The sequence below is a fragment of the Aptenodytes forsteri genome, unplaced genomic scaffold (genome assembly GCF_000699145.1).
Source record: "Aptenodytes forsteri isolate BGI_AS27 unplaced genomic scaffold, ASM69914v1 Scaffold387, whole genome shotgun sequence".
In the NCBI taxonomy this organism is placed as follows: domain Eukaryota; kingdom Metazoa; phylum Chordata; class Aves; order Sphenisciformes; family Spheniscidae; genus Aptenodytes; species Aptenodytes forsteri.
In genome coordinates this window covers 79,858-106,191 of record NW_008795368.1, presented here as the reverse complement: position 1 = coordinate 106,191, position 26,334 = coordinate 79,858, and the positions used below count along the sequence as shown (strand labels likewise).

The 26,334-nt window shown below is 39.2% G+C and overlaps 2 protein-coding genes across 2 annotated transcripts in view; both read right to left on the bottom strand.

The window, feature by feature from the left end:
• MED18 (mediator complex subunit 18) overlaps positions 1–1,063 on the bottom strand; it is a 2,563-nt gene extending 1,500 nt beyond the window's left edge. The window contains exons 1-3 of the mRNA XM_009280306.1: positions 975–1,063; positions 323–430; positions 80–185 (exon numbers count right to left, since the gene is read on the bottom strand). Coding sequence (XP_009278581.1) covers positions 80–185; positions 323–430; positions 975–1,063 — 303 coding nt within the window. The remainder of the gene's footprint in view (positions 1–79; positions 186–322; positions 431–974) is intronic.
• A 5,368-nt stretch (positions 1,064–6,431) lies between these two features.
• HMGCR (3-hydroxy-3-methylglutaryl-CoA reductase) lies at positions 6,432–26,309 on the bottom strand. Its single transcript, XM_009280286.1, is given in 21 exon segments — positions 6,432–8,385; positions 8,537–8,691; positions 9,000–9,158; positions 9,266–9,406; positions 11,490–11,660; positions 12,634–12,739; positions 13,801–13,958; positions 14,101–14,259; positions 14,866–15,060; positions 15,540–15,712; positions 15,852–16,096; positions 16,972–17,123; positions 17,616–17,732; positions 18,147–18,253; positions 19,627–19,699; positions 19,702–19,755; positions 21,970–22,054; positions 22,148–22,235; positions 22,724–22,835; positions 23,237–23,427; positions 26,230–26,309. Coding segments are annotated over 20 exon segments (2,670 nt in total). The 5' UTR covers positions 23,402–23,427; positions 26,230–26,309; the 3' UTR covers positions 6,432–8,330.
• Positions 26,310–26,334: the final 25 nt, after the last annotated feature.

The window sequence follows — 26,334 nt, the reverse complement described above, 5'->3', positions numbered from 1 at the left end:
GGTCACCGCTGCTTCAGCCGAGCTGTGGGCAGGGGCCGGTCTGCCGGGGCGGCGGGAGCAGCCCCCGCTTTAGTTGTACCCACAGCGCGGTGGGTACAACTCCCCTCCGGTTTCCTACGCAGTGGAAGGCGTACGCGTAAAATTCCCCCAAATAAATTACATCAATATTGGCACAAGCCAAACACCTGCAAATGAGAAATGGCAAATGAGAAACGGCGTAAGCATGCTCTCCCAGCGCAGTAATAATTTGTTTCAGCCCTGAATCATCGGAGCTCGCTTGGAGCACAGCCGTGCAGTTGAACTGGGGTGACTTCAGGGGCACAGTGCAATCCAGGAGGGACCTGGCTGTCGCTGAAGCTGGAACCACACCCCAGGTGGCTGCCGCAGTGCGTACGCATTGTACGTACTTCCCCGATCACCGATAAGAGGCCTATGTTGAAATAAAGGAAGAAAATAGTCAACAGAAGGTTTGGGTAGCAGTTTAAAAGCTTCCTTATGCTTCCAAGAGTAAAAAATAGGTTTTCTCTTGTCTACAGGTCAGCTTTAGTTAATGTGCTCATCATACAGTTAGAATGAAAGACTATATACTGAGAAAGATAGCTGGGAAAATAAAAAATGAGTCAAAAATGCACTTCAGTGTTCTGCAAGGGGTAGTTTCTGAGGTTCACTTCCTTGTGTGGTGATACAGATTATCTCTTCTGCCTAGCTGAGGTGCATGGTAACGTTACTACAAGTGCCTAAAAAAAACCTAAGAGGATGTCTACTTTTTCTGGTTTGAAATGCAAATTCTTTTAAATTCCCCAGCTGCAGCTACCTCCCATTGTTCTGCCCTGTAGCCTGAGGAGCTACGCAATAGTGCAATGCAGAAAACAAACGTTACCCCAAACTGTATCCCAGTCCTGTAGGACTGGACAAAATAGGTGAGCAAAAGCGGCTTACACACACACGCAGAGAACACCTCCAAATCCCCTCACCAGTCATGTAAAAGACAGCGACAACAGAGTCCTGCAGCTGCTGAGCTGCTTGTCACCTTGGGCTTGGAGGCTCTATAGTGCACCTCCATGCCTTAAAGGTATCTTAGAAAAAGAACCTTTTTCTGCACTTGTTGAAGATAAGACGCAGCAGACACAAAAGACAGTTGGTCAGACAAATGGAGGAGGTGGAGAGAAACAGAGATAGAAACGGAGGCTACACATGTTCTTCCCAGCCACCTACCTAAGTTCTGCTCAACTCCCTTTAAAACCCTTCTTATACACCTGGCTGTGTCAGGGAAACGGGATGCCCGTGCAGGGCCAGGCCTTTATCTCAGCTCTGTGTCACAACACTTCAAGTGCACAGAGCAGAGCCCTCCCTGCAGAGCTCCTGCAGGGAAACATCTGGTGAAACGTGCGACCAGCCATGTTCACACATTGAAATGACACGAACAGTAGGGAGGGTCAGTTAGATATAAACTGGATGTAAGATTTTTTCTTCCTTGTTACTAAAACTTGGATTTTTTTCTCATTTATCTCACAGGCTTTGGGTCCGAATCCCCGTTTTGTCACCTTTATCAATCAAAATTGCTTTTAGACTAAGCGTACAGCACTCTCCATTCACTGGTGGTGAATTAATAGCAAAAAGCCTTCCACCCCACAAATCTATGTGCGAGCTTGTTGAAATTAATTACTCCAGTTATGTAATAGGCATATTAAAAATATAGGCATTATACAATGAGTTCATTGCATAATTTACATTTTTAAAAGTTGTTGACAGAATTTCAAGGCTAGGATTACTCATTAAGTGATTTTTCTGTCTTAACAGGTAACTCAAGGATGCTGGGTTGTTCTTGGACATTTCACCACAGGTAAAGATGTGTCAATAGCTCAGCGACTATCTTAAATAAAGGGACTACATAAGCTTACAGCACAAAGATAGAGAAGACAACAAACATCAGGTAATTGATGACTTATTACCAGCCTCAGTATAATACACACTATGATTTATTCCTCTCTACCTTGCAAAGCAGGAAAATTTTTCAAGTGAGATAGTTCAATGAGCCGGACGGCCTGGTGGCTTCCAGACTTGGCCCTGTTCCTAAACTTGTGTTATCAAAGCAAGAACTAAAGTTGCATGTAGTTTTCTATGCTATGTGACTGGGTCCCCTGGATTTTAAACGACCAGTTTAGGGTGCTTTGTTAAATATTAAAAGAAGCTGCTGTGAGAACATTTCCTTAGTGAGTGTCCAACTCTTCAGACTTACTTACCCACAAACATTTTTCACATGGGAAAGCCAAGATTATTCCTGAATAAGTGCAATTCTGTTTAGCCAGAAACTCTGCCAACTGTGGTGTCCCTCCGTGTGCCTGATAGACCTGCCCATTTTTTTCACTAGTGAAGCGTTCTTTTAGAGCCAACGTTCCCAAAAGTTGAACTAATTTTAACTGGTTTAGTGTTGTTAAACCGGGCCAGCTCACACAGAGCTATGCCGGCTCTCACATACAAAAGAAGGGGAATGAGCTGGACTGCCGTACATACTGTTGTTACACTAGTGCTTGGCTTGTTTTGAGTACCTTTTAAAAAAGTTTTACCCTTGGCAGCATGGTTGTACCCGTGACAGTGTATAAAAGCAGGCTTGATTGGGTGTGGGCTAAGGGCGAAACACTGATCGAGCAATCAGTGCTGGGCAAAAGAAGGCAGCAACATTGGCCACTTGTTCTGAGGGTGAAGTAAGGTTTTCAAGGCAACTTTACACAGTGGCTGCCTCCTTAGGAGACCACTTGTCTGAGATTGCGGATGGATGATGATGCAGCCTATGGCATACACGTACTGTAGGATTGCCTTCTGTTTGTTCTTGGAGACCAGTGTTTCGTTACAGGGGAAGTGGGAAGCAATTTGGCAAACCGTGTTGTGGTACCAGGTGGAAAGCTAGAAGCTACAGACTTACGTGACTAGTCTTGCCCTGAGCTTGATAGACTTGCCCAAGTCTGGTCTTTCACCCAGCGGTCCTAGGGGATACTGGTCATTGGCCTAATTTTTATGGCATGGTTATTTCATCCTGGTGTTCTAGCTTATGAAAATGGACTGACCTTGTACAATTCTTCTCCAGAAGAATGAAGTAGGTAAGGACGAAATTCTTCACTATGAGGGTGGTGAGGCACTGGAACAGGTTGCCCAGAGAAGCTGTGGATGCCCCATGATTGGAAGTGTTCTAGGCCAGGTTGGACGGGGCTCTGAGCAACCTGACCTTGTGGAAGGCGTCCCTGCCCATGGCAGGGGGGTTGGACTAGATGACCTTTAAAGGTCCCCTCCAACCCAAACCATTCTGTGATTCTAAGAGCTGGTCTTTATTTGGCTGTTGTGGATCTCGGCAGATACCGGTGCCAAGAGCTAGATTTTCTTCTATGTACAGGCTCTGGCTGGGATGGAATTAATTGTTTTCATAGCAGCCTGTATGGGGCCGTGTTTTGGATTTTTGACTAGCGGTGTTGATAACGCACCCGTGTTTTGGCTATTGCTGAGCAGGGTTTTCTTTTTGTGCTTCTTTCTCGCCTGTACTCCCCGCAAGTGAGTCGGCTGGGGGTGGCGAGAGGTTGGGAGCAGACACAGCCGGGACAGCTGACCCCGACTGGCCAAAGGGATGTTCCATACCATATGGCGTTATGCCCACCAATAAAAGCTCAGGGAAAGAATGAGAAAGGGGGAACGTTTGCGGTTATGGCATTTGTCTTCCCAAGTAACCGTTAGTGTGCCGAGGCTCTGCCTGCCAATGGGAAGTAGTGAATAAGTACCTTATTTTGCTTTGCGTGTGCAGCTTCATTTTACCTGTTATAACGGTCTTTTATCTTGATCCGTGAGTTTTCTCGCTTTTACCCTACCGATTCTCCTCCCCATCCTGCTGGGGTGGGGGTGAGCGAGCAGCTGTGTCAACCCACCATGTTTTTCTAGATAGCCTGAGTACTAGTGGGAATGCTGCTGGCTTCTGTAATTGGGAAGAACCTATGAAAGCTGGGGCTAAAGCCCCTCGTGTCCCCCTGGGGAGATTAAGAAGCGAACTGAACATAAACCAGTGCTGAAGATGGGACACTAGGTAATTTTGCATTGTGTAATGGACCGCAAAAGCCCTCGAGCGCTGTAGAGATAAGGTTAGCTTCGGAGGCAGGCCTCCTCCCAGGGGCTGGTACACCAAGGTGAGCCTGGGGCCAGCAGTGATCTCTCGGCAGGAAGACAAGGTGCGGAACTGTCAGCGCTAGGAGTTTCACTGGATGCACAGCACCGTAATTGCCTTGCATGTAAGGCAAGATGCCTCTGCCAGGAATACGAGCTTCCCCCGAGGCAAGAGAGAGGATCTGTGGAGCAGGGAAACACTTGCTGAAACGCGGACACCGCCTGGAGCCCAAAGCATCGTCTCCTTCTTTCAGCAGGCGTCATCCTGCGGTGTAAACCTTCCCTAACCAAAGCCGAAGGGGAGAGAGGGGAACCGAAGAAGCCCAAGGGCAGAGAGGGGCACTAAAGAAGCCGAAGGGAGAGAGGGACGAGGACACAACCTCAGAAACGGTAAGCCACGTCCCGAAAGAGGTGGGGGTGATAACGTCCCCTAAAAGCACTGGGAGTAGCAAGAGCTCTCACTCCACCCCAAAAGGCAGCTGAACGGAGCGGGAGGACGGACCACCCGCGGGCGCGCTCTGTCTCGCTCCCTGCCCCCCGCCTCCCTCCTTGCCTTCCCGTAAACGCCGCAATAGAAGTCACGCCGTCTGCTGTTAGGCTTTCCGGGTTCAAGTTGGTTGTGCCATAAATAAAGCGTTTAATTGATCCGCTGGTGTCGCTCCGCCTTAATTTAGCCCAAGGGAATCACGAAGCCGCTACGAGCCGGTGAGTCGCCCTGTCTGGGTGGCGACACCATCCGCCGCGGCTTTCCTCAGAGCTGCGTTCGCCCTACGAGCGGGGCTCACGCCGAGGACGACGCTTGTCCGAACAGCGCTGTGCATAGGCGCCCCCGGAGCCCGGAGATACTCGAAGGCTCCCGCGAGGAGGCAAGCGGGCTCTCGGGCGTGCCCTTCCCTGGGAACCGGTCTGCCTGCCCGGCAGCGCCTCTGCTGGGGCCCGTGCTGCACGCCCCCGTCCCATCGCCAAGGCAGCGCCCGCTACCGGCTCCTGGCATCGGAGCTGCGTTTGGCAGGAACGTGGTTTGCATCCCTGCGCCGCGTGAGCAGAAGCGCCTCGTCCCGCCAGGAAGATTAGGTAAGGCACACTGCACTGGTAACGTCTTACGCTGGCTGAGCGAAACCAAAGCGGGCAGCGGTTGTGTAATGAGGGACAGCTGGAGCTGCAGAGCTTCCAAGCCATACAGCTCTGACACTTCATGTCAGGCAGCAGGAAGGGGACTGGTGGGTAGATTCGGGGCACAGAGAAGAAACCTGATAATCCAGGTAAAGAGAGAAGCAAACCAGTTAGCAGAGTCAAATACGGCATTTTTACTTTTCCTAGGGTTTTAAAATACTTGGAAAACTCTATCAATTGTAGTAGTACAGCATTTAAGTTGTGGCAGCTTTAGAAACTTGATTACAGACAGCTGGTTTGGTTTTGCCAAGGACTGGAAGAGTACAAGACTGTTTCTTGCACTGAAGCAGTCCTGCTACGCAGAGTTGTCAGCGTGTACGCAGGGAAACAAGAACCCTTCAGTTCCCTAAACGTCCTAACACCGCCTGCTTCTGGTACAAAACCTGCAGTCCTGAGGAGACTGAAGAAGAATGCAGACTGCAGTGTATGTCCGATTATGGACTGACGGGACGTTACCGAGACCAAACACGGGAGCTGGACTGCAACTGAGGAAAAGAGGGGGGGAGGGGGAAATTTTTTGGTACGTTTCCAGGATTTGTAGTGGGGTACTGACTAAAAGCTTAACCACGTTGCTGTTGACACGCACTATGATATTAAAAGCTCTGATAAGAATTTCAAATGGTTCTTGATGTGGTACGGAAGGGTTCTTTTACTCTTCCAGCTTAACCTGTCTTGCAAGAATATACAGTACGATGTATTTTGATAAAATTACATTTTCCTGGTGAAAGCAGTGTTTAAAATTCAGGTAGCGAGTTAACAGATTAAAAAGCACCTTTGAAACTTTGCTTTTGGTGGACGCGTGAGAAACTGCCGCAAGCGTAATTCAGCAGTTTTCTGGGAGATGGGACGAATGCCCAAATAGGCCCCAGGGGAAGGTATCGCTAATGCTGCAGTGAATTGGTTCTCCCACTTGGGCAAACTGTGTAATCCAGCTTCGAGGAGAATAAATGAGTACGGGCTTCTGCGAACGAGGCTGAGAAGCTCTGGTGCCATAGCCCCGCCGTGTTAAGTACTGTACGCCAGTCACGTTTTCCTTAACCCTCTTACTTTATGTTGTCTACTAAGGTATGTCACCGAGTCATGAAGGAAGCTTAAAATATCACCATTAAGCCAATACGTTTTCCATTGTTTTACTGAAACTGAAAAAGTCGTTCTGTACCAAAACGTACACAGTTTAGTAATAATACAAAATGTTAATTCTGCAAGACAGAATGTCAGTTAAATCCACCAAAATGAACACTGAACCACCATTTATTGCCAGAACAGTGTTACTTTAAATAAGATCACTGAATGAACATAGAAACAAAGTAGTTCCAACTTTCCTTAAATAAAATGGTAGATATTAGCAACAGTACTGCAGGAAGATAAACATTCATGGTATGTACATGCTACCATAACATATCTAGCATGTAGTAGGTCTTCATGCTTGCACATTAGCTTTATGAGCTCATTACAATGATATTAATGTGTTGATGTACTACAAAACAACCCATCATGATCTGTATCAAATTTGCACATTAGAAGAGCACCCCTGCTAGTCACCCCTTTAGGAATGCCGCTGCATTCCTGCGAGAAACCCAGTCCAATCCACTGATTTCCTCCCAAAAAACAACCAAACAAAAAAAACCCAAACCAAACAAAAAAACACCATCATCAAGCATATTAACAATTTCCTCCTGTGATTAACTAGGCAAGGCAATGCATTTAGCAATAATCCCAAAGGTGAATCAAGCCGGCATACACCTGGGTTTTCTGTATTACATTAAGAACACCTGAGACTGCTTCACTGGTCCGAGTACAGTATTTTAATACAAAACCTGCTTGTTGCATTAACAGGTCATTTCACTGGATTCCCTTAATTAGTACTGTTCATTGAAAAAAGGGTAAGATTTCTTCTTAAAATAAATACTCCCCGCTCAAAAAGAAAGTTTAAAAGGAAACCGTAACACAACCCACCCCCCCCATGTTAAAGAACAGTGTGATTTTCTGGCTTCATTTTCTCTCAGCTTAAGCAGTGGATGCACACCTATTCCTAGGGAATAAGTGTCAAACACTTAAAAAAAAAAATTAGGAATATACAAACACACTGTACCTTAAGAGACATCTTTTAAAAGAAGTGTAAACATCTGTTCTTGACTCCTGTTGTTCGAATGCACTCCTATCAAAAGAAGTTTGAGAAACTGCATTTGCTTAAATTACTAACCTGTCTGACATGCAACTGTTTTTGGAGTTACAAGTTTCAAAATCTATTTTTTCCACCTGAACAAAATAACAAAATAGCTGAAGACGCTTTTTCCCTACTTCAGTACAGATTATATTTAACAGTTCAGAACTTTATAGGTCACAAGTTTTCTGTAAAGGAATAACCTAAATTGTGGAGTTAAAAACACCAAATGCTGCTTAGCTGAAGCAGCAAGCAAATTAAGTACTATATATAGACAGAGGTTTCTATAAAACTAACATGATTCAATAAAATTGTCTTATATCCTAAGTTTTACATGTGAACAAAAATAAAATTGGGAGTTCACTGAAAGTGATTAGGCTTGCCATCACTTTAAAAAACATGCTTGTCTAACCAGAAAATAAAGACGGCAAGGACCAGTGCATTCAAGCCAAGTTTAGACCAACTATTTCATTTTTTTTTTTAAAATGTACAAAGTACATTCTATCACTTTTCAGCTTGGTAGCTACCAGGAGCTTACTAGTCAAAATAATCTCAACCTGTAAAAACATAAGACTGAACCTTTAGAAAATGATGTGTAAGAGTAAAAATTCCAAAGCCGTGTTAAAGACATCTGACAGGACTTCTTTCATGAAGTCGTCTCTAACCACTGAGGAAGGCCAAAGGCGTAAGTAGTCTCACACAAGTCCGTTGATCTCTCAGTTTATCTTGCACAGACATCACTCAGTTGAAGGTGATTTTCATTCTAAACTTCACAGATTTTTTTTTTTCCCCCCCCTGTGCACCTGGTCAGTTGCTAGAACAATTCTTCATTTCAAAACCATTTTAGTATTCAAGCCGCCTTCTTAGTGCAGGTTCCTTGAAGATCTTGTAGATTTATTTTTGACCTAATAAAAACAGTAAGATAACTACATTAGATACTTAAAATGTTACACTGCTATTGTATGTTGCAATTACTCATGTAATTATTATTTAATCTTGTGTACTTGGAAGAAGGGCGAAACAGTGGAGAAAGATAAGAATTTTTCCATTTCTTACCTGTTGTGGATCATGTGGCTTTTGACTAGATGCCCAGCTGCAAGAGCTGCCAGTAGTGATAATTCCCCTGCCATCACTGTAGCACAAACAATTTTAGCAAGCTGACGGGCATTTTCACCAGGGTTATCTTGGCTTGCACCCTGAACCCCTAACATCTGGAGAGAAAAATACGCAATATTATGCTATGAAATCTAAGTAAATTTATGCTAAATTTAGTATTAAAGTAAGTCTTTCCAAATTATATCCAATCAACTAGCTTTAGGTCTCTTTAATATTAAACATCTTAAGCTTTATAAACTAGATACATGAAAATGATTCATTAGATAATTCTAAAATTTCCATGTCAAATCCACCAAGTTTCAAGAGGCCCCATTCCCACAACACTACTTGGACACAATATACACAACATGAAAGCGAGCTTCGATTTAAGGAGCTAAGTTGCTTTAAACTTTCTGATTTATACCTGCAAACAGGCCTGCTGTGGGAGCAAGTTGGTGCCTCCACCAACAGTTCCTATTTCTATAGAAGGCATTGTGCAGCTGATGTACAGGTCTTCGTTGGTGGAACCAGTTCGCTCCATCAAAGTGATGCAATTAGAACTGCCCACGTTCTGCGCAGCATCCTTCTCATCAGGAAGGAGAAACAAAACAAAAACAAAACACTCAACTAAGTGTTTGGTTAAGAATTACTGAACTAAAGAAAATCTGAATTGGTGTAAAACAAACCTACCTGACCACAGGCAATGTAGATAGCTGTCACAATGTTTGCTGCATGTGCATTGTAGCCACCTATGCTACCAGCCATCGCAGAACCCACCAAATTCTTGTTTATATTGACTTCAACTATATCTTCTGTAGTTGTCTTCAATACCTAGACAAAGTGGTACACTTTTACTACACCACTCCTTAGGCAGGAGTAGAAATGCTCTGTTTATGGTTAATAAGCCCTCGCCTCATGTTTGCTTCCATATGGAATTTGACTCAACCATTGTCCTAGATACCTACTTCTATTTTTGTTCAAAAGGAGCCCTTTCAAATGCAGGCTGCATTGTCCAAGTAACAATGGAAAACTCAGTGCAAAGGGTTTGGACTTGCACAGGCCTTTAAGAAAAACTCACCAGCTACCTTCTCCGTTTCAAATTCTCATTTATCTTCAGAATGAAACAAACAAGATCAACTTGGCAGAAATATCCCATTAATTCACCTTGACATGATAGCAACATTCCTCCCAAGTTGCTCCAGACACTACACCCTCCCCAGTTTTGCTCTGAGTAAGAATATGGGGCTAAACTGAAGAGTTCAAACACAAACCACTGTGCTACGTTGGTAATAAACACTGTGCACAATAATATCAAATTAAGTGGCACATTTATACTATACCAACTATACTTTCAAACCTTCAGATAAGAGATTTACATTGAATTTAGTATAAAAATGATGAAAGAGAACCAAAAAAGATAGTGCTTTGTGAGCAACATTTACGATATTCCAGTGTAGCAGGAATAGCAACTGATGACAGAGATCTGCACGAAGTCTACAACACTGACAAAAATAGAAAGTTTATGTGTTGGGAGTTCAGTGTAAGTAAATGTAGTGATGTACATGGCTGGGGGTTGGGGAAAAACATCCCAAATTTACCTAAAAACTATCCATGCCCGTTACCAAAGGATTGGCTCACCATTACTACTCTGGAATGAAATACTGGGGTTATAGTAGATATTGCCACTGCATCAGCTGTAAAAATGCAAACAATTTGAAATTCAGGAAACTACTAGAAAGCAAACCCAAAAGACATAAATTATGTCAATGTATAAATCCAGCCTGCACACACACTTTGAATATTGTGTCCAACTCTGTACCCACAATTTTAGAAATTGTAGAAGATCTTGAGATACGGATGTTCACAGACATGCTAGAATAGTCTTTTTACTCATTCCTCATAGACAAACTAGTACTTTCCAGTCTGAAAATGAGAATAGCTGGGAAGGTGGAAGGGCTGTGTTAGAGCGATAAAATCTTGAACAGTAGAGTGAAGATAAGTCTTAGGTATCTCTTCCGGTACAGAACTAGGGCATCATCAGATGGAATCAACAACAGAAGGAGGTAGTTCTCACACAAGGTGTAGCTGCACTGTGGAATTCCACCCGGAATACTAGTGCTAAAAATTTACAAAGTTTCACAAAAGGGACTGCACAAATTACTGGGGGAAAACAAACAAACAAAAAAAATCCATCAAATCCAAAAGCACCAATTCAGAAAATCTTGAACAAGTTGATGGAAGACTATGCCGAGTATGGTGTAGTAAACTCCTCCCTGGATATTGTCTCTCATGGCCAGTGCTGGCGACCAGGTAACGGGCAATGGATTTGGTCTGACACATACAGCTGGTCTTCTGAGCTCAGGCGGAAGAGAATCTAAGATAGCTCTTAAGATGTAGGACAAGTTTGCCAGGGGCTAGGACTGGCACTGGTTATAAAGGTTACCCTTCGTCATGCAAGATGCTAAGGCCGCTTTGGAATTAAGGGAAGCACCTGACAATCTGTTTTCATTGCAGTAGGAGGCATATAAACTTTGAAGAGAATGCCAGGTTTGTGTGGAAGACAACGAATGAGTGAAATAATCATTAAAATCACTGGGTTTAATGACAGGAAAAACCCCATGTGTAAAAATCTGTCAAACTGTGGCATAATTTTTCAAAGGTAAAAAGTGAAAATCCTAATGCCTTCAACTAGGTGTGCATCATTAAATACATGCATATTATGTCAGAAGAGACAATGACAGGAAAAAATAACTACTGTCTCAGGAAAACTGGCTTATCCTACAGCAGTATCTGAAAATACATGTAGGAATTATACTTACCTGGAAAACAACTTACAGTTAATATTTATGATGTAAGATAGGTATTGGTTTTGTAAAATGTATGCATTTTTCTAAACAAGAAAGCAGACACTTACTTCTCTAACAACCGTGGCTGGAATGACTGCTTCACAGACAACAGACTTCCCTCTTCCTTCTATCCAGTTTATAGCAGCAGGTTTTTTGTCTGTACAATAGTTACCACTAATAGCTATAACCTGGAGATCAGGAAACTCTTCATTCAATCTTGCCAGTGCTTTTTCAGTACCCTGTTAGAAGAGAAACAGGTAAAAGGCTAGTATATCATTATGGTTGCAAAACAAGCTACTCAAGGACAGTGGAACAGCAAGATTAAATCAAGTCTAATCAGATGATCAGTTACAGCTGAAGAAAAGAACGTAATTTCAGGAATGAACCTGAAATAGGGAAAAAAAAAAAAGACAATTATCACGATCTTTTTTTTTTCTAACCACTTTGGAAATTATATGGAGAATAACTGGTTCTTCCCCATACATATGGACTCTCTGGATACATTCTAGGTGAATGGGCATATGCTTACCATACTGAAGATAAAACATGAACCAAGTCAAACACTACAGGCATGAAATGAATTCATTCTGATGTAGTGGAAAGAGCTTCTCTACACTAGGAAATCAGACAAAAGGTCTGCTATATTTAGTACCTGTCTGTGACCAGAACCATTTATGTAATGGTTCTGATAGACTTAAGTTTTATATAGAATAGGCAATCAGTATTAATCTCAAACAGCAGAAGGCATCCCCCCAGTCTGTGGGTCATGTCTCAGGTTCTTCCACACGTTTGCATAAAAACAAAACCAAACAAAACTAGAGAACACCCCTCTGCTGCCATTCACCAGATTCCTAATCCTTTATTTACAAGTCAGTGATAAACACAGTAACAGATTAATTACTGCTGGATAAAATCTTTGGCCCAAAGCAACAGAGCAACCAGCTTAACTTCCATATTATCAAGAATACTTTCTTTAAATAGTAATTGAAAAAAAAATTTACAAAGTTACTTTTTTCTTTCATCATTGTTATCCTATTCTTGTTTACACTTGACAAGGTCAAACACTTTTACTATTTTATAGCACTGCAAACAGCACTATGTCTTATCTTTCTGTCTTCACATGCCACGTAGTCACAGATTGGTAGGCTATAATTTTTTATTTTTAAAAGAAATACACATTTATTAAAAAGACTTAAGGGGACTGGTCCTTACTTTTGAGATCATATTCATTCCCATTGCATCCCCTGTTCCAGACTGAAAACGGATATAAAGGTTACGACCAGCCAAACTGATGAGAAGTTTTTGTAGGCGGGCAAACCTGCAGGAAAATTTAACTGTTACTTACAATCCTAAAGGAAAAGATTAAATTAGTTTTAAGTGGCAAAATAACAGTATATCATTGCAGATAGCACTGTTAACTACACTGTATTCCTCCTCCCTCAGCGCAGGAAAAAACTGTCAGCTGCCACGCACGTAGTTCTCTTGAGTAAATACTTTAAAAATGTTCACTGTAAAAGTGTTTACTGCCTTTTTATGTTTTCTATCCCTGGACTTCATGAAATAAAATATCCTGAACTGCTAACATAAATTTAATTCATTCGTACTCCTTAAAAGATCTGACAAGCAGGTATAAACTAAAAATGAGGCCTTTGGAAATTCTTACATCAGTTTTCCAGCAAGGCAAAACCCTTGCTATCTTCAACAACAGTGCAAGCTCCACAAGTCAAACAAAAACCGGGAAATACTGCATTTAAAGAGCAGCATGAGTTGATTCTGGCTGAAATACACATACATCCTTGGCTGACACTTGTAAGATTGGTAAGAAACAAAACTGATGAGGAAATCTCTCTCTCAGTTTTCCTAAAGAAAACAGGTAATCATAAGTCCTAGAAAAAAATCTAGGGCTTGAAATAGACTTATTCTTAATACTGTTTTACATTTTTTAGCGTTTCAGTTCTAGCATTAGTTTATCCTGATTCTCTGGAACCTCACAAATTAGTTATTAACATTAGTAATATCATCTGAAAGGCTAGATTCCGAACTTTGAATTACTTTTTGCATAGTAACTACTAAAAATCCCAAGAAGCTTTTATCTTTATTTTTAAATGCTTAGACAAAATAAATGATGTATTAAGTATTACGCAATGCGAATGTGTTTGTTGTGAAGATACAGTTGTTTACCACTTATCGTTGGAAAATGTTTATTACTAGCCTTGGTACATAGCCAGAGTGACTTTTGTTCTCTTAGATTCACACTACATGGGATAGCCAGAATGAAGATGTAATTTCCTGTATTGCAGTACGCCAAAAAAACCAAACAATTAGGAGCTTTCTAAGTCTTAGGTCAGGAAATAAGGCTGGAATAGCCATTGTGCTAACCTGCTTGTGCTGTCAAAAGCTTCCTTCATTATTTTAAAGCCTTCAGGGCTTTCAAGCCAAACTTTCACTTCTGCAGCCTGGCAAGCAGTGGGCAGCCTTACAACAGGTCCTCGAGTCATCCCATCTGCCAGAATGCGGCTACTTGCTCCTCCACCAAGCTAAAAATCAAAGCAGAAGGGAAACAAATTAAGATTACTGAAAGTGAATTTTAGTTTTTAGGAAGTCAGAAACATGCCTTATATCACCCCAAATATGTTTTATAATATAGAAAGTTTTTCAAGCTAGTCAAACAATACTTACACATATTGCTCTACATCCCCTGTTTGTGCTTGCTACAAGACATCCTTCTGTTGTTGCCATTGGCACCTGAAACTCTTTGTTATCCAAAAACAGTGGTCCTGCTACGCCTACAGGAATAGGCATATATCCAATCACGTTTTCACAGCAAGCTCCCATAACCTTACAAAAATAATACAGAAGACATCATTAAGGTTACACTACAGTGGTATGGTACAGCATGTTACATACTATGCCTGTGACTACAACAAGGTATCTAGCAAAAACCCCACAACCCTACCCATTAAGCAACCAATTCCCATCTCAAAAAGTTAACAGCTACAGCTATCAACAGCTAATACTGTTCCAAGTCTAGTATTTGGCAGACATATTGAATCTTTTTAAGTCTTAAGCACTATTAAAAAACCCGTAATACTGTCAAATTAATTTTAAATAAACTTCCATTTTAACTTGAGCTGAAGGCAGTATTATCATTCAGCTGAACTCAGGCTCAGTATTAGTAGAATTCTGCATTTCTGAGATAACGCAGCTGCATACTTCATTAGGAAGTATTTTTTGGGTAAGCTACAAAACTTAACCACCTCCCTAGGTTTAAAAACATCAAGAGCAATAAAAGGTAGTGCCTTATGTTTGCCTTTGTTTTTTCCTTCTACATCAGTTTTGACCAAGCTCGTCGTTAATTCATACACGTCACTTTGAGCATGTATTTCATGTATTTGGAAAATACATGTGTTTACAGCTGGCTTTGCTTGTCTGCCTTTTACTTACCAGAGAATAATTATAATTCCTATAAGGAAGATATTGCAAAGATGAAGGTTCAGGGAGTTTCTTAGATAACATCTGTCTGCGAATGGACACACCTCGCTCCTGAGTTTCCATCAGGGTTTCCAGTTTGTATGCAGGAATATGCTTAGCATTAACTAAGCTGATAACCTCAGCATCAGTGAGGAATTTTGCTCCTTTCTAGAAATGTAAAGGGTGTGGAGAGAAAGTACAGATTTTCTTGGTGAAAATCCTTTTAAATGTTTCCAAATGAAAAAGGGTAACAACTTCACTTTGACATTATCAGAGTACATCTAAAGGAACCAACTGCCAATTTCAGGTTTTATAGTACGCCAGGATATGATCAAAAACTTTTTACTCGGACACCCACTTATACGCATACATGACGGAGCTTCAGTGACTTGGTACGTCATGAATGATGAAGCTGCTACCCCCTCCCGCCCACCCCAACTGACTGGAGGAGAAGTGACTTATGAAAGGGTTTTGTTTTAGTCGTGACCCCCCACCCAAGTTATTAAAGCCATATAATTTTCTGAAGAATGACATTACAATCAATAGGATCATTTAAAAGCTGGAAAATGAACTGTAAGAGTTCTTAAATCAGATGTTGCAGTAGAGGTTAAACCCACCCCCCTAAACTCCAGGTTATTTTTCCATACCTCTGCATTTCCAAGTATACGAACACATTCCTCAATAGAACGTGGTTCTTTAGGCAACTCAATTTCTTCCTCTTTTCCATTAAGAAATGAAGAAGTTTCCACAGGGTTGCAACTGCCAACTACAAACGTAGCCTTGGTTGATGTCTCTGCTAATACTGGTTTTATGACTTCGGCTACATAAAGACAATTAAAATAAACTTTGGTTTACAAAATTCTTAAGTTTTGATTCCAAATACAACACACTAACACAGATTACGCTATTTGTTCCAAATATTCAGGAATAGGTTCAGACTTTAAAATGCTAAAAATTACCACTTCCATCTTTGGGATCTAAAGCTTCTTCTACTGTGTTAGATTTCTGATTGTTTTTCGGAAGTCCAGATTGCTTCCTGCAACAATTCTCAGGGACCTTTTTCTGGACCATCACTGGAGATGTTATGGGATTCTTCAGTGAGAGTGTGGATTCAGTCTCTGCTTGCTCAAAGAAAATATATTTGACAGCAAGGAGAAGGGCTAATCCAAGAGTGATTACTTGTTCAATATCCATACTGGCCATTCTAAAACAGACAAATCAAAAAGTAAATACACGGTATATACAATCTGTTGTTTGTAACAGCATTCTGACATCCCTTTGCTTTAGAAAGGGTAACAGTTTCATCATAATTTATACAGCTACAGAAATTCCAGTCAAAAGACATTTTCCACCAGGACATTCACATATGCTAGGTTAGGGTAGAGAAATCATTCTTTGTATTATTAAAAACATTAAGAATTTTCAGATGTCATTAGTTACTAATTCTTAGCTAAAAAGCAGTCCCAGTAAGAGAAATGACTATAAAATACTCACTAACAGCTACACCAAATTGATTTAACACCTATCTCCCAATGATAAAGTAGAAAGTTTCAATTATCATCCTCTACCAACAATGACTACTATGATGCAAGCTGAACTGCTAAGAGGGGGGGGAAAAAAACCCTAAAACAGACAGTTCTGAGTTTTCAGAAGTAATATGGAACCACAGGTGCCGCTAACTTCAGTTGAGCTGAAGGAAAAGCAATAGTGACATGGCTTTTGCACTTTTTGCACTTATGTGTGAATGGTCAGAAGCTCTGCATAAATAATTACTCTAGCGCAGTCAGAAAATTTATTTTCCAGTGTGCTCTGAAAGATGTCAGTGCTAGTGGGAAAAGAGAGTGTTTTGATGCATACAGGACAGCTGACTCCTGATCATGTTCTTCATTATTTCAAGGAGATTGGACAAATGGCATAATATTGAAATATTTCTTATGAAATGTCATCTCTGGTTCCAAGAAATCCTCCAGTGGTCAGATCTGCAAGTTTACAAATGTTGAATCCTAGGACCATAGCTTGGCAGCACTGGAGAATACACCCTAATCACTTAACACACTTCTCTCCTGTGAAGCCACCTACCGAGAAAGGTAGAACTGCCATAATGAAACATTAGGTTCAATTCTCTTCGGTGCATTCTCATCCAGTCCCACTGAATTTTCTACAGTAGTGTTTTGAGCAGCTGGTTCCGCTATCCAACGACTGTGGGCGTGAACAAGAACCAAACCCAGCGACTGTATTAAAAACACAAAACGACAAAAGAAGTATTAATTTTTCAACTGTAACTAGGTATCTAACCTACTAAGATTAAACATCTTTGGTTGGTTGGTTGGTTTTTTGTTTCCCATGCCTCAAAAGTCTAAAGCTAAAGGGTGATTTTCCACACCTTCCATCAACACCCTTTTTGGCCTATTGTAACACTCATAGCTTTGAACCTGTCCCACCACATCCTTCCTCTTGCTCAAGTAATAAGCAAAGGAAGCTGAGGATACTGTAGGGGTAAGAAGGAGGGAATTAGTACACATGCAAAAGCCCTGAGTGTTAGGCACAGAAAGGGCATACACAGGAAGACTTTTGGTGTAGATACAGGGGAAGTTATTAAAAATTGCCATGGTAAACTAGACTAATGGGATGCAGAATACAAGTCTATAGAAAACAAAAGCTTGATTCATTGCACCAGGACACCTTACTGATTGCATAACCACAGGTGAAAGAGAGCCACAAACCATAATCATTTTGACCCTCTGTGTTACAGGATTTGGTTTATTTTCTTCTTCTTCCAGAACACGAGCAAAATGGCTAAGCTGCCATATAGGGCGCCCTTCACGACTCTCTCGAGAAAGCTGCAAAAATAACAAAATTTAAAAATAGGTCCTATTTAGTACATATTAGAAGAACCAACAAGTGAGCTTCAACATTGTATTTTTGTTTGATCATTAAGAAATTACCAACAAAAGAGTTAGCCTACAATCTACTGTTTAGCCTACATTAGACTTTAAATAGTAAAAAATCCTGGACAGCCAATAAATCACAATATAATTCGTTTGCTTTAGATCTATTGAGTGTGACTCATTTCCAGTGGCATTAACAAGTTACGGTTATCAGCTGAGCCACCATAACTCTTCTTGCACATTCCCTCTGTTCACTTCGAAAGGAAGACAAACATGCTGGCATATAACTCCGTGAAGAAATGTATAGCCTACAAGAAGCACAGGGTCTGAATACTAAGCTCGATGTTGTCTTGAAGTTGATCTTACCTCTAACACCAAGGACACGCAAGCTGGAAAGAAGGTCATGAAGACAAAGTAGTTGGCAAGAACAGACATACAGCCAAAGCAGCACATAATTTCAAGTTGTCTTACACCTACATAAAAAAAGAAGACATTTTTTATATTTCACTATGCAATGTGCTTTCTATATACTTGAAGTGTTGCAGAAGAAAGAAAGAAACCATTAAACTGACACTGCAGATTACAGAGGGAGCTATCTAGATTAATGAAAAACATGCATGGTAAGCCCTAGTCGTGTATTAGCTTATTCTAAGCACAATACGTATTTCTGGTATGGTATTTACAGAAAACTTTTAAAGTGTAATTCTAAATACATACCAATAATTACAGTTCACCACGATTTTAAAGCTTCACACTGAAAGCTTGAAACTCCTCACTTATCTAAGCAAAGAACAATTAGCCGACATTATGTATTGAAATACCTTCTGAAAGATGGCCAATTAAGTGTTCAGGCAGTAAGAAACAGTATGTACCCCACCTACTCTTTCACAAGCCTGGCATCCAGAAAAAGTCAATTAGCCGTGTTGCACATGCATTACAAAAGTGCCTTAGTAAAGATGAGAGACCTAACAGTATAAATCATTTAAAAAAACCCCAACTGTATGCTACGCTGAGGGTTTTTTTTCCTCGATGTAAACAGGAAAACAGCTGTATTAACACAATACCCTGAAAAGGTCCAAAACAATTTGAAAAGCAAGTGCTTTGAGGGATGCCTTTAAGGTATGCAAGATAGTTTAAAAAAACCCCACACATAAAAACCAGCACACAAAAACAAACATGCAAACAAAAACCCACTTTAGACCTAACTATGGAACTTTGATTTATTTTATAAAGAAATTAGTTATTTACCAATAAAAATCCTTTGCTCATTACATTTAACTGTTCTCTTTTTAAGGAAGGACAACTGCTACTGCACACAGAACTGACGAAGATCAAAAGATGGGGTAGGGGAAAAAAAACAGTAAAAGATTGGTTATTTTTAATTGAACTAGAGTAGCTTTCTTCACTTGGGAGTAATTTAGAAATACTGGGTTTTTTTCAAGAATATGAAATAGGTGTGCATGTACTGAAAGCGTAACTCATTTTTAAGAATGTCCAAGAGAAAAGTTTAGCAGCTACTTTAAGATGTTAACAGAAATTATGGGAATGATAGAAGGTCTTAATTTTATAAAAACAGCTGCACAGAAGTCCATTCCTACTGCACAATGCTCAAGGAAAGCTGTTACCTGTATTTCAAACTTCTCTTCAACACATACATATTATTCGTATCTGCAGGAAACTAGTAATATAGGCTAATTAGGAAGGTAAATAAATAGCTAAATAAATAGATTAAGTCACTCCACTCTCATGAGTAACACCTATAATTTGAAACTCTCAATATCCAAATGCCTTTCAAATACTCTTTTTTTAACTGGAAAGATTTAGACCCTTAGACTGTATTGCTCACCTGACATAGTACCAACACCAATCACAAGACACTCCACAAGTGCATCCAGTGTCACTCCACAAGCTCATCCAGTGTAAACGTAGGGCCTAAAATTGCCATTCCACGTGAAATATTTTCTCTTACTTCATCCTAAAAATAAAAATTTCTGTACATTAACATAAATACAAAAACCAAATTAAGGGAGTACACATAACATGATTAGTACATGACTAGTAAATTGAGTAGTATTATGGTGATAAGGCCTTATAAAACATATATTGAAAACTAACTATTATGAGAGAATACATTCTTTAAGTGCTTTATTTCCCATAAGTTATTATACTTTGACAGTCTTTATTTACACTAGATTATTTATTTTTGATTAATTTCTCTACCTTTAGCTCATCAGTATTCTAAGCTCCTACAACACTGACAGGCATGGATTTTAATTACAGTACATTCAGAAGAACAGGACTTCTCCGCTTTAAGACATATAATAGAAGCCACTTACGTCATGGCATTTCAAAAGTTCTTGCAACCATGTATCTGTACCCTAACTTTTACTATTTTATTCTTTAACTCTCTAGACTCAGCTGACAGAAAAGAGGACATAAAAGACACTAAAACTTTCCCCTGGGAGAAAAGGGATTTCCTCCAGAAGCCAGGCATGGCAAACTCTAGAGGGTCTGCTGCTGGTTTTTTGGTAGTGGTGGTTTTCGGGGGAGGGGGGGAGAAGCTGTAGGGAAAACCTATTTGTGAAATACTTTCTTGAAAATGAATAAAAAACTCTGTACTCACAATTATTATAAAATAATATACAACACTATAATAATATTGCATATATAGAGAATGCGCAATTTACTCAAATAGACAGTATATTAAAATATAATATACAATATTTTTGTCACAATTAGTATGCTCAACTACCATGTACAGTATTTTGAAGGTATAAATTAATGTCACTAAATATACTTTTATTTCAGAACTTAGAATATTAGGAAAAAAACATTACAATGTATGACAAGCAAGATGTCCTGTCAGTCCTTCCTGTTGTGCTGTGTTAATTGTATTAGGGCATGAATGTTTCTGTCTACATATATGCTATGTTTGTTCTGCTAAGATTTTGTCTAGAAATATGCTTTTTCCAGTATCAGCATTGTAACATTAGATGCCTCTTTATATACTGTTCCTGAGCCCTAGAAATTAACTTTTTTCTATTAGTAACTGTTCTAGGGAAGACTTCGGTCTAGGAGCTCTAGCCTCCGTAATAGAGCTATAAGCATTGCTGGTTTAAAGTTCTGAACCTATGAAGTACTCATACGTACAATTAACTTAGCTCACGTGATTATGCACGCTAATTTTACAGTGTTATTATTCACTTGAACACTGATCTGGTGTGGGTGTTTTTGGGGGGAGGGGGGGAGAAGCTGTAGGGAAAACCTATTTGTGAAATACTTTCTTGAAAATGAATAAAAAACTCTGTACTCACAATTATTATAAAATAATATACAACACTATAATAATATTGCATATATAGAGAATGCACAATTTACTCAAATAGACAGTATATTAAAATATAATATACAATATTTTTGTCACAATTAGTATGCTCAACTACCATGTACAGTATTTTGAAGGTATAAATTAATGTCACTAAATATACTTTTATTTCAGAACTTAGAATATTAGGAAAAAAACATTACAATGTATGACAAGCAAGATGTCCTGTCAGTCCTTCCTGTTGTGCTGTGTTAATTGTATTAGGGCATGAATGTTTCTGTCTACATATATGCTATGTTTGTTCTGCTAAGATTTTGTCTAGAAATTTGCTTTTTCCAGTAGCAGCATTGTAACATTAGATGCCTCTTTATATACTGTTCCTGAGCCCTAGAAATTAACTTTTTTCTATTAGTAACTGTTCTAGGGAAGACTTCGGTCTAGGAGCTCTAGCCTCCGTAATAGAGCTATAAGCATTGCTGGTTTAAAGTTCTGAACCTATGAAGTACTCATACGTACAATTAACTTAGCTCACGTGATTATGCACGCTAATTTTACAGTGTTATTATTCACTTGAACACTGATCTGGATTGAAGACAAGAGAACACAGAATCTGGGTAAAATCTGATCCTTTTTATATATCACAGATACAGTATTTAACTGTATGTCTCTCCATCTGGATTAGTCATAGAATCATAGAATGGTTTGGCTTGGAAGGGACCTTAAAGATCACCTAGTTTGAACCCCCCTGCCATGGAATAATGCTTATCTTTGAACATTAAATTCAAAAGCTCCACTGCAAAAAAACCAAACAAACCACAAAAACAAAAAAACAACCAACGAACCAAAAAGCTCAAACCCCCTGACCTGTGAGTTGGAGCTGAGTGCAAATTTGGCTAATGCACTTGCTCTTGACAGATCAATCAGAAGCAGGAAAAATGGTAAAGCTTCACTGAAAACAAAGAGGCATATGTTAAAATTCAAGGTTTATTATACAGGAAAAAAAATTCAAGCAAGAAATCCAGAATAACAATTCATTACTTACTTTAAACCTGTCAGTTCTTTATCCAAGAAGTGAATTACCACTGTACTAAAAACAAAACTTGAGAAGATTGTGAAGAGGCCAGCAATACCTTTAAAAAAAAGGAGAATTGGAAATTTTTGTTCAATATATAGGGAGGAAAAAAAAAAAAAAGGAGAAAAGAAGAACTATACCTTTAGATCAGTCCTGAAGCAAACAAATGACAATTCTCATCTCAGAGTGCATTAACAGCAGTTGAGATACAAACTGAAATAGATGCTATTTTTATACAGATACTTAAATCTAAAATTTGTACTGCATTCAAAGTAAGACTCTAAGTAAAAGCCATAAATATTCTCATTCATTATCAGCAAAAATGAAAACTGGCTTAAACAGCTCTATATTCTTAAGTGTTTCACACAATAAACAACTATTTCAAGAATAACATTTCCACTGTTATATAATCCTACACAATCTCTCTTAAAAAAAAAAATTGCACTTTGATCTATGCAGAACATTTACTCTGCTAATATTTATTACCAATTTATATAAAAAAAAAATTAAAATGCACACAGCAAATACAAAAATCAGATACAGTACCTAAAATGTATTTTGACCCAAGCTGCCTTAGGTTCTGAAACTGGAAAAATATATAAAGGATTGCTATACAGCGCGTGATTGTCAGGATGATGATGTCACTGCTCAGAACATCCTGTTTGAAATACAAAGCAATTTAGTTAGCTTTTACATTAAGTAATAACTTGTTGTTAAGTTTCAGTAATAAAATTCTGTTGTGAAGCTGCACTAAAAATGAAGTTTCAGAATAAAATAAGTATCAATGCTAGTCTGTCTTAAGGAATTAAAATATTGCAAACAGTATAAAATCCTTGTTCACTAGATGCTATGCAACTGAAAGTTATATTTAATGAAAACCTTCTGTAGTGCATCACTGCTTGCATACAGCTTTAATATCCGCAATGGGAGAAGAAGGCAATAAAGAAGTTTCTGCATAGCTACTTTCCTCCTAATACATCACAACCTGATCTTATTCTACAGAAAACCCTGGTTCTACTGATTAACAGTAAGTATTATAACATGAATCTAAATCCTTACTTCTTCAAGTTTGGGGCACTCGTAATTCCAGCCACAAATCTTATCATTCCCAGTGAACATCTTCATGGACATCATACAGATGGTGAGAGTCACTGTTCCCACAATGACTTCCCATGGATGAGAGGCTACAAAAAGGCCATGCATTCGAAAAAGTCTGGACAACATTTTCAAGACTGTTTTACTTAGCGAACCTGCAACAAAAGAGTATTTCATATAAGCAAGTACGAGATTCAGGGGGAAAAAAGATAGAGCTCTATAAATTTCTGCACGTCATCCCTCAGGAAAAAAACCCGAAACCAGTGAAGTAACAGATGAATAAGGAAACTAATCTTCACCTTTCAACTTTCCATGTAAAACACATTTATTTCTAATCTTCTGAAATATAATATGATCTGCTCCTGCCTTCTCAATCTTTTTTTTTTTTTTTTTTTTAATACACATCCCATTTGTCTCTTCAGGGTCTTACTAGTAAGTCTCCAGCACTCTCACAGCATTTCTTAGTATCTTCCCGTCACACAATTTTGATACCACTTTGACTCCAACTTCCTGTTTTTACCACCTATGTAAGCACTCACTAAATTCCGTTACTGCTTTCTACTCACTCTTCCTATCAAAAATATTAACTTTATTTTGACTATATAAATTACCAACTAACCGCTGTTGGTAATGCTCAACTTCAACAGCAGGAATTGCAATGTTATCTTCCTCTGACTGTGTCTTCTTTACTTTCTGCTCAATATTCTTCAGTGATTCAAGTTAATCACATTCAGAACAGTTCCTTCTTCATGTCAAGCACGAGTCCTTCTCACATACAGTATTCTGTGACAGTTCTCTTGTACCCATAACTAATTCCCAGGTTACTGATGCATTTCATCATCCCCTTTGCTTTCAACAGATAACAAACATTTGCCAGAAACTCTCACACCCCTCTTTCACATAACTGAGAACATGGATGTTCTGTACATCCTTCAGTTACAAAAAATGCATCCTAATCTATTTACTCTGTGTTGTACCGTTAGGCAAGTTCATCAAGGATGTTTGCTTATGTTTTATAGCATACAAACAAAGTGCCATAAAATTCTCTCTTAAATACATTAGTACCAGGACTTCGCTTTTCTCATTGCACAAAATCAACAGCTTATAAAACTCTGATGAAAAGATGCTTAAATAGTAGCCTGGCTAACAGAGACAATCTATAATTCAGTATTTACGTGTACAAACCTAGCACTGTAAAGATTTCCATTGAGGATTGAGGGCTTTACACATCGTCACTTCAAAGTGGATAAAAAAAATCCCTTCGTGTTGCCTTAAAAGTAATAATCCATCCATCAGGCTTCTGCAAAGACAGTCTTTCCAGTATTATTTCTTTTGCTTGGACATCAAAAATGAAGCTGTCATTGAATGGAGAAAATAACAGACAGGGCAAGTCTAACTGCTGAAGTGTTCCTGAAGATACGAGAATCATCTTGGTTTCCTACCAATGCCAATCTCAATCATATGAGCACTAACAGCACCATCTATTTTTCTTTATCCTTCCACAGTGAAGGTGTGGCACGTGGCTCATGGAACCAAATGGGGAAACTCACTGAGAGGACTGCCTTCCTTATGAACAAATTCTTTCATTTCCTGACAGAAAGTTTTTAAAGAAAAAACAAAATACAACAAAACCACTCCTTTTAAAGTCAACATTATCCTTTGTTTTTCCCTGTGTAATATGATCTACGTACTGCTTTATAAATTTATGTTCTTGCAAAACTGTTTCAAAGTGGTATTATAGTTTTTACTCAGCAGAATGGAATGTATCTTTAAATTAGGAAAACTAAAATAAGACATAGCCAGAGGGTATCTTACTGCCAAAGATTTTGAAACAATGCAAAAGATAGAAAAGGCATAGCAATGTCCTATGAAAATACAAGTACTTTTGAATACCACACTGTTTCAGGAAAATCAGAAATAATACTTACTATATAGAGTCCTACCAGTCCCGAAACTAGTAATACAACTCCTAAATTCTGACAGTTGGAATTATTATCTAGGCAATTACCAAACTGCAGAGCTAGAAAGATTTCAAAAATCTTTCTTCAGATACGATTTTTCACATTTCTGAGCAAAACTAGTAAGTGTAAAATGCCTTCACATAAATCAATTAGGGAAAAACACATTAATTTATGAAAATAATTATCCATAGTATCTATTATCAGACAATGTTTTATCATTAAGTGCTGCTATGAAATACAGGATGCCTCAGTGCTGATCTTGGGGTTAACTGAATGGCAGTAACTTCTAACCTAAAAGGTTTCTTTAAAGCCTTCTTGTTTTTTTAACTTGGCTGAAGTGCATGGGGTTTTGTGCTATGCAGTTGACCTTTCTAGAAAATATTGATGAAGATTTCTTACACTGATTCTGCATTACTGAGTGCTGTAAAAAAAATTTCAATGCATATGATCAGCTTGTATTTCTAATGCTGTTTAAAATATTTGTATACTTACACTGACTCGTAGCTTGACATTAGCAAGACGTAACGTTAAATATAAAGCTGAAGTTTATCATTAATATCATTTTGTTAAATTTCAAAATGGTGGTTCAAAAGGGATGCTTTATAAATCCTATCCGTTTCGTGCTTGCCTTTGCTTTCAGTCAAAAATTTCCAGGAGACTATAAAGTAAAGCAATCCATTCTGGGAATCAAAATAAAATACAAGCAAAAAACAACTGCAACGCCTTCAAAAACTTAACCAGAATGTAAAAAGCACACTAGACTGGTTGTATGTAATGCTTTAGAGCATTAACCTGCCACGTAACTGTATGACTATTCACTTAAATACCTAAGGTTTGTCACACAGCTCTCACTAACCTCAGAGCAGTCATCTGCAACACCATCTACTAGATCAGCACAAATTTCCCATCTCTTGCTGGCTGACTCAGCAATAGCTACAGTATGGTAAAGGAACGGAGTGGCAAAAATAGCTGAGCGAAAACGTGTGCAGAGCTCACCTGAAAAGCATATGACACCTGTCAAACTGCCAGGTAGCGTTTTTTGTTTTCAAAAAGGGAAACCACCCTCTCGCAGGCCCACCACCGCAGGCCCTCAAACCCCGT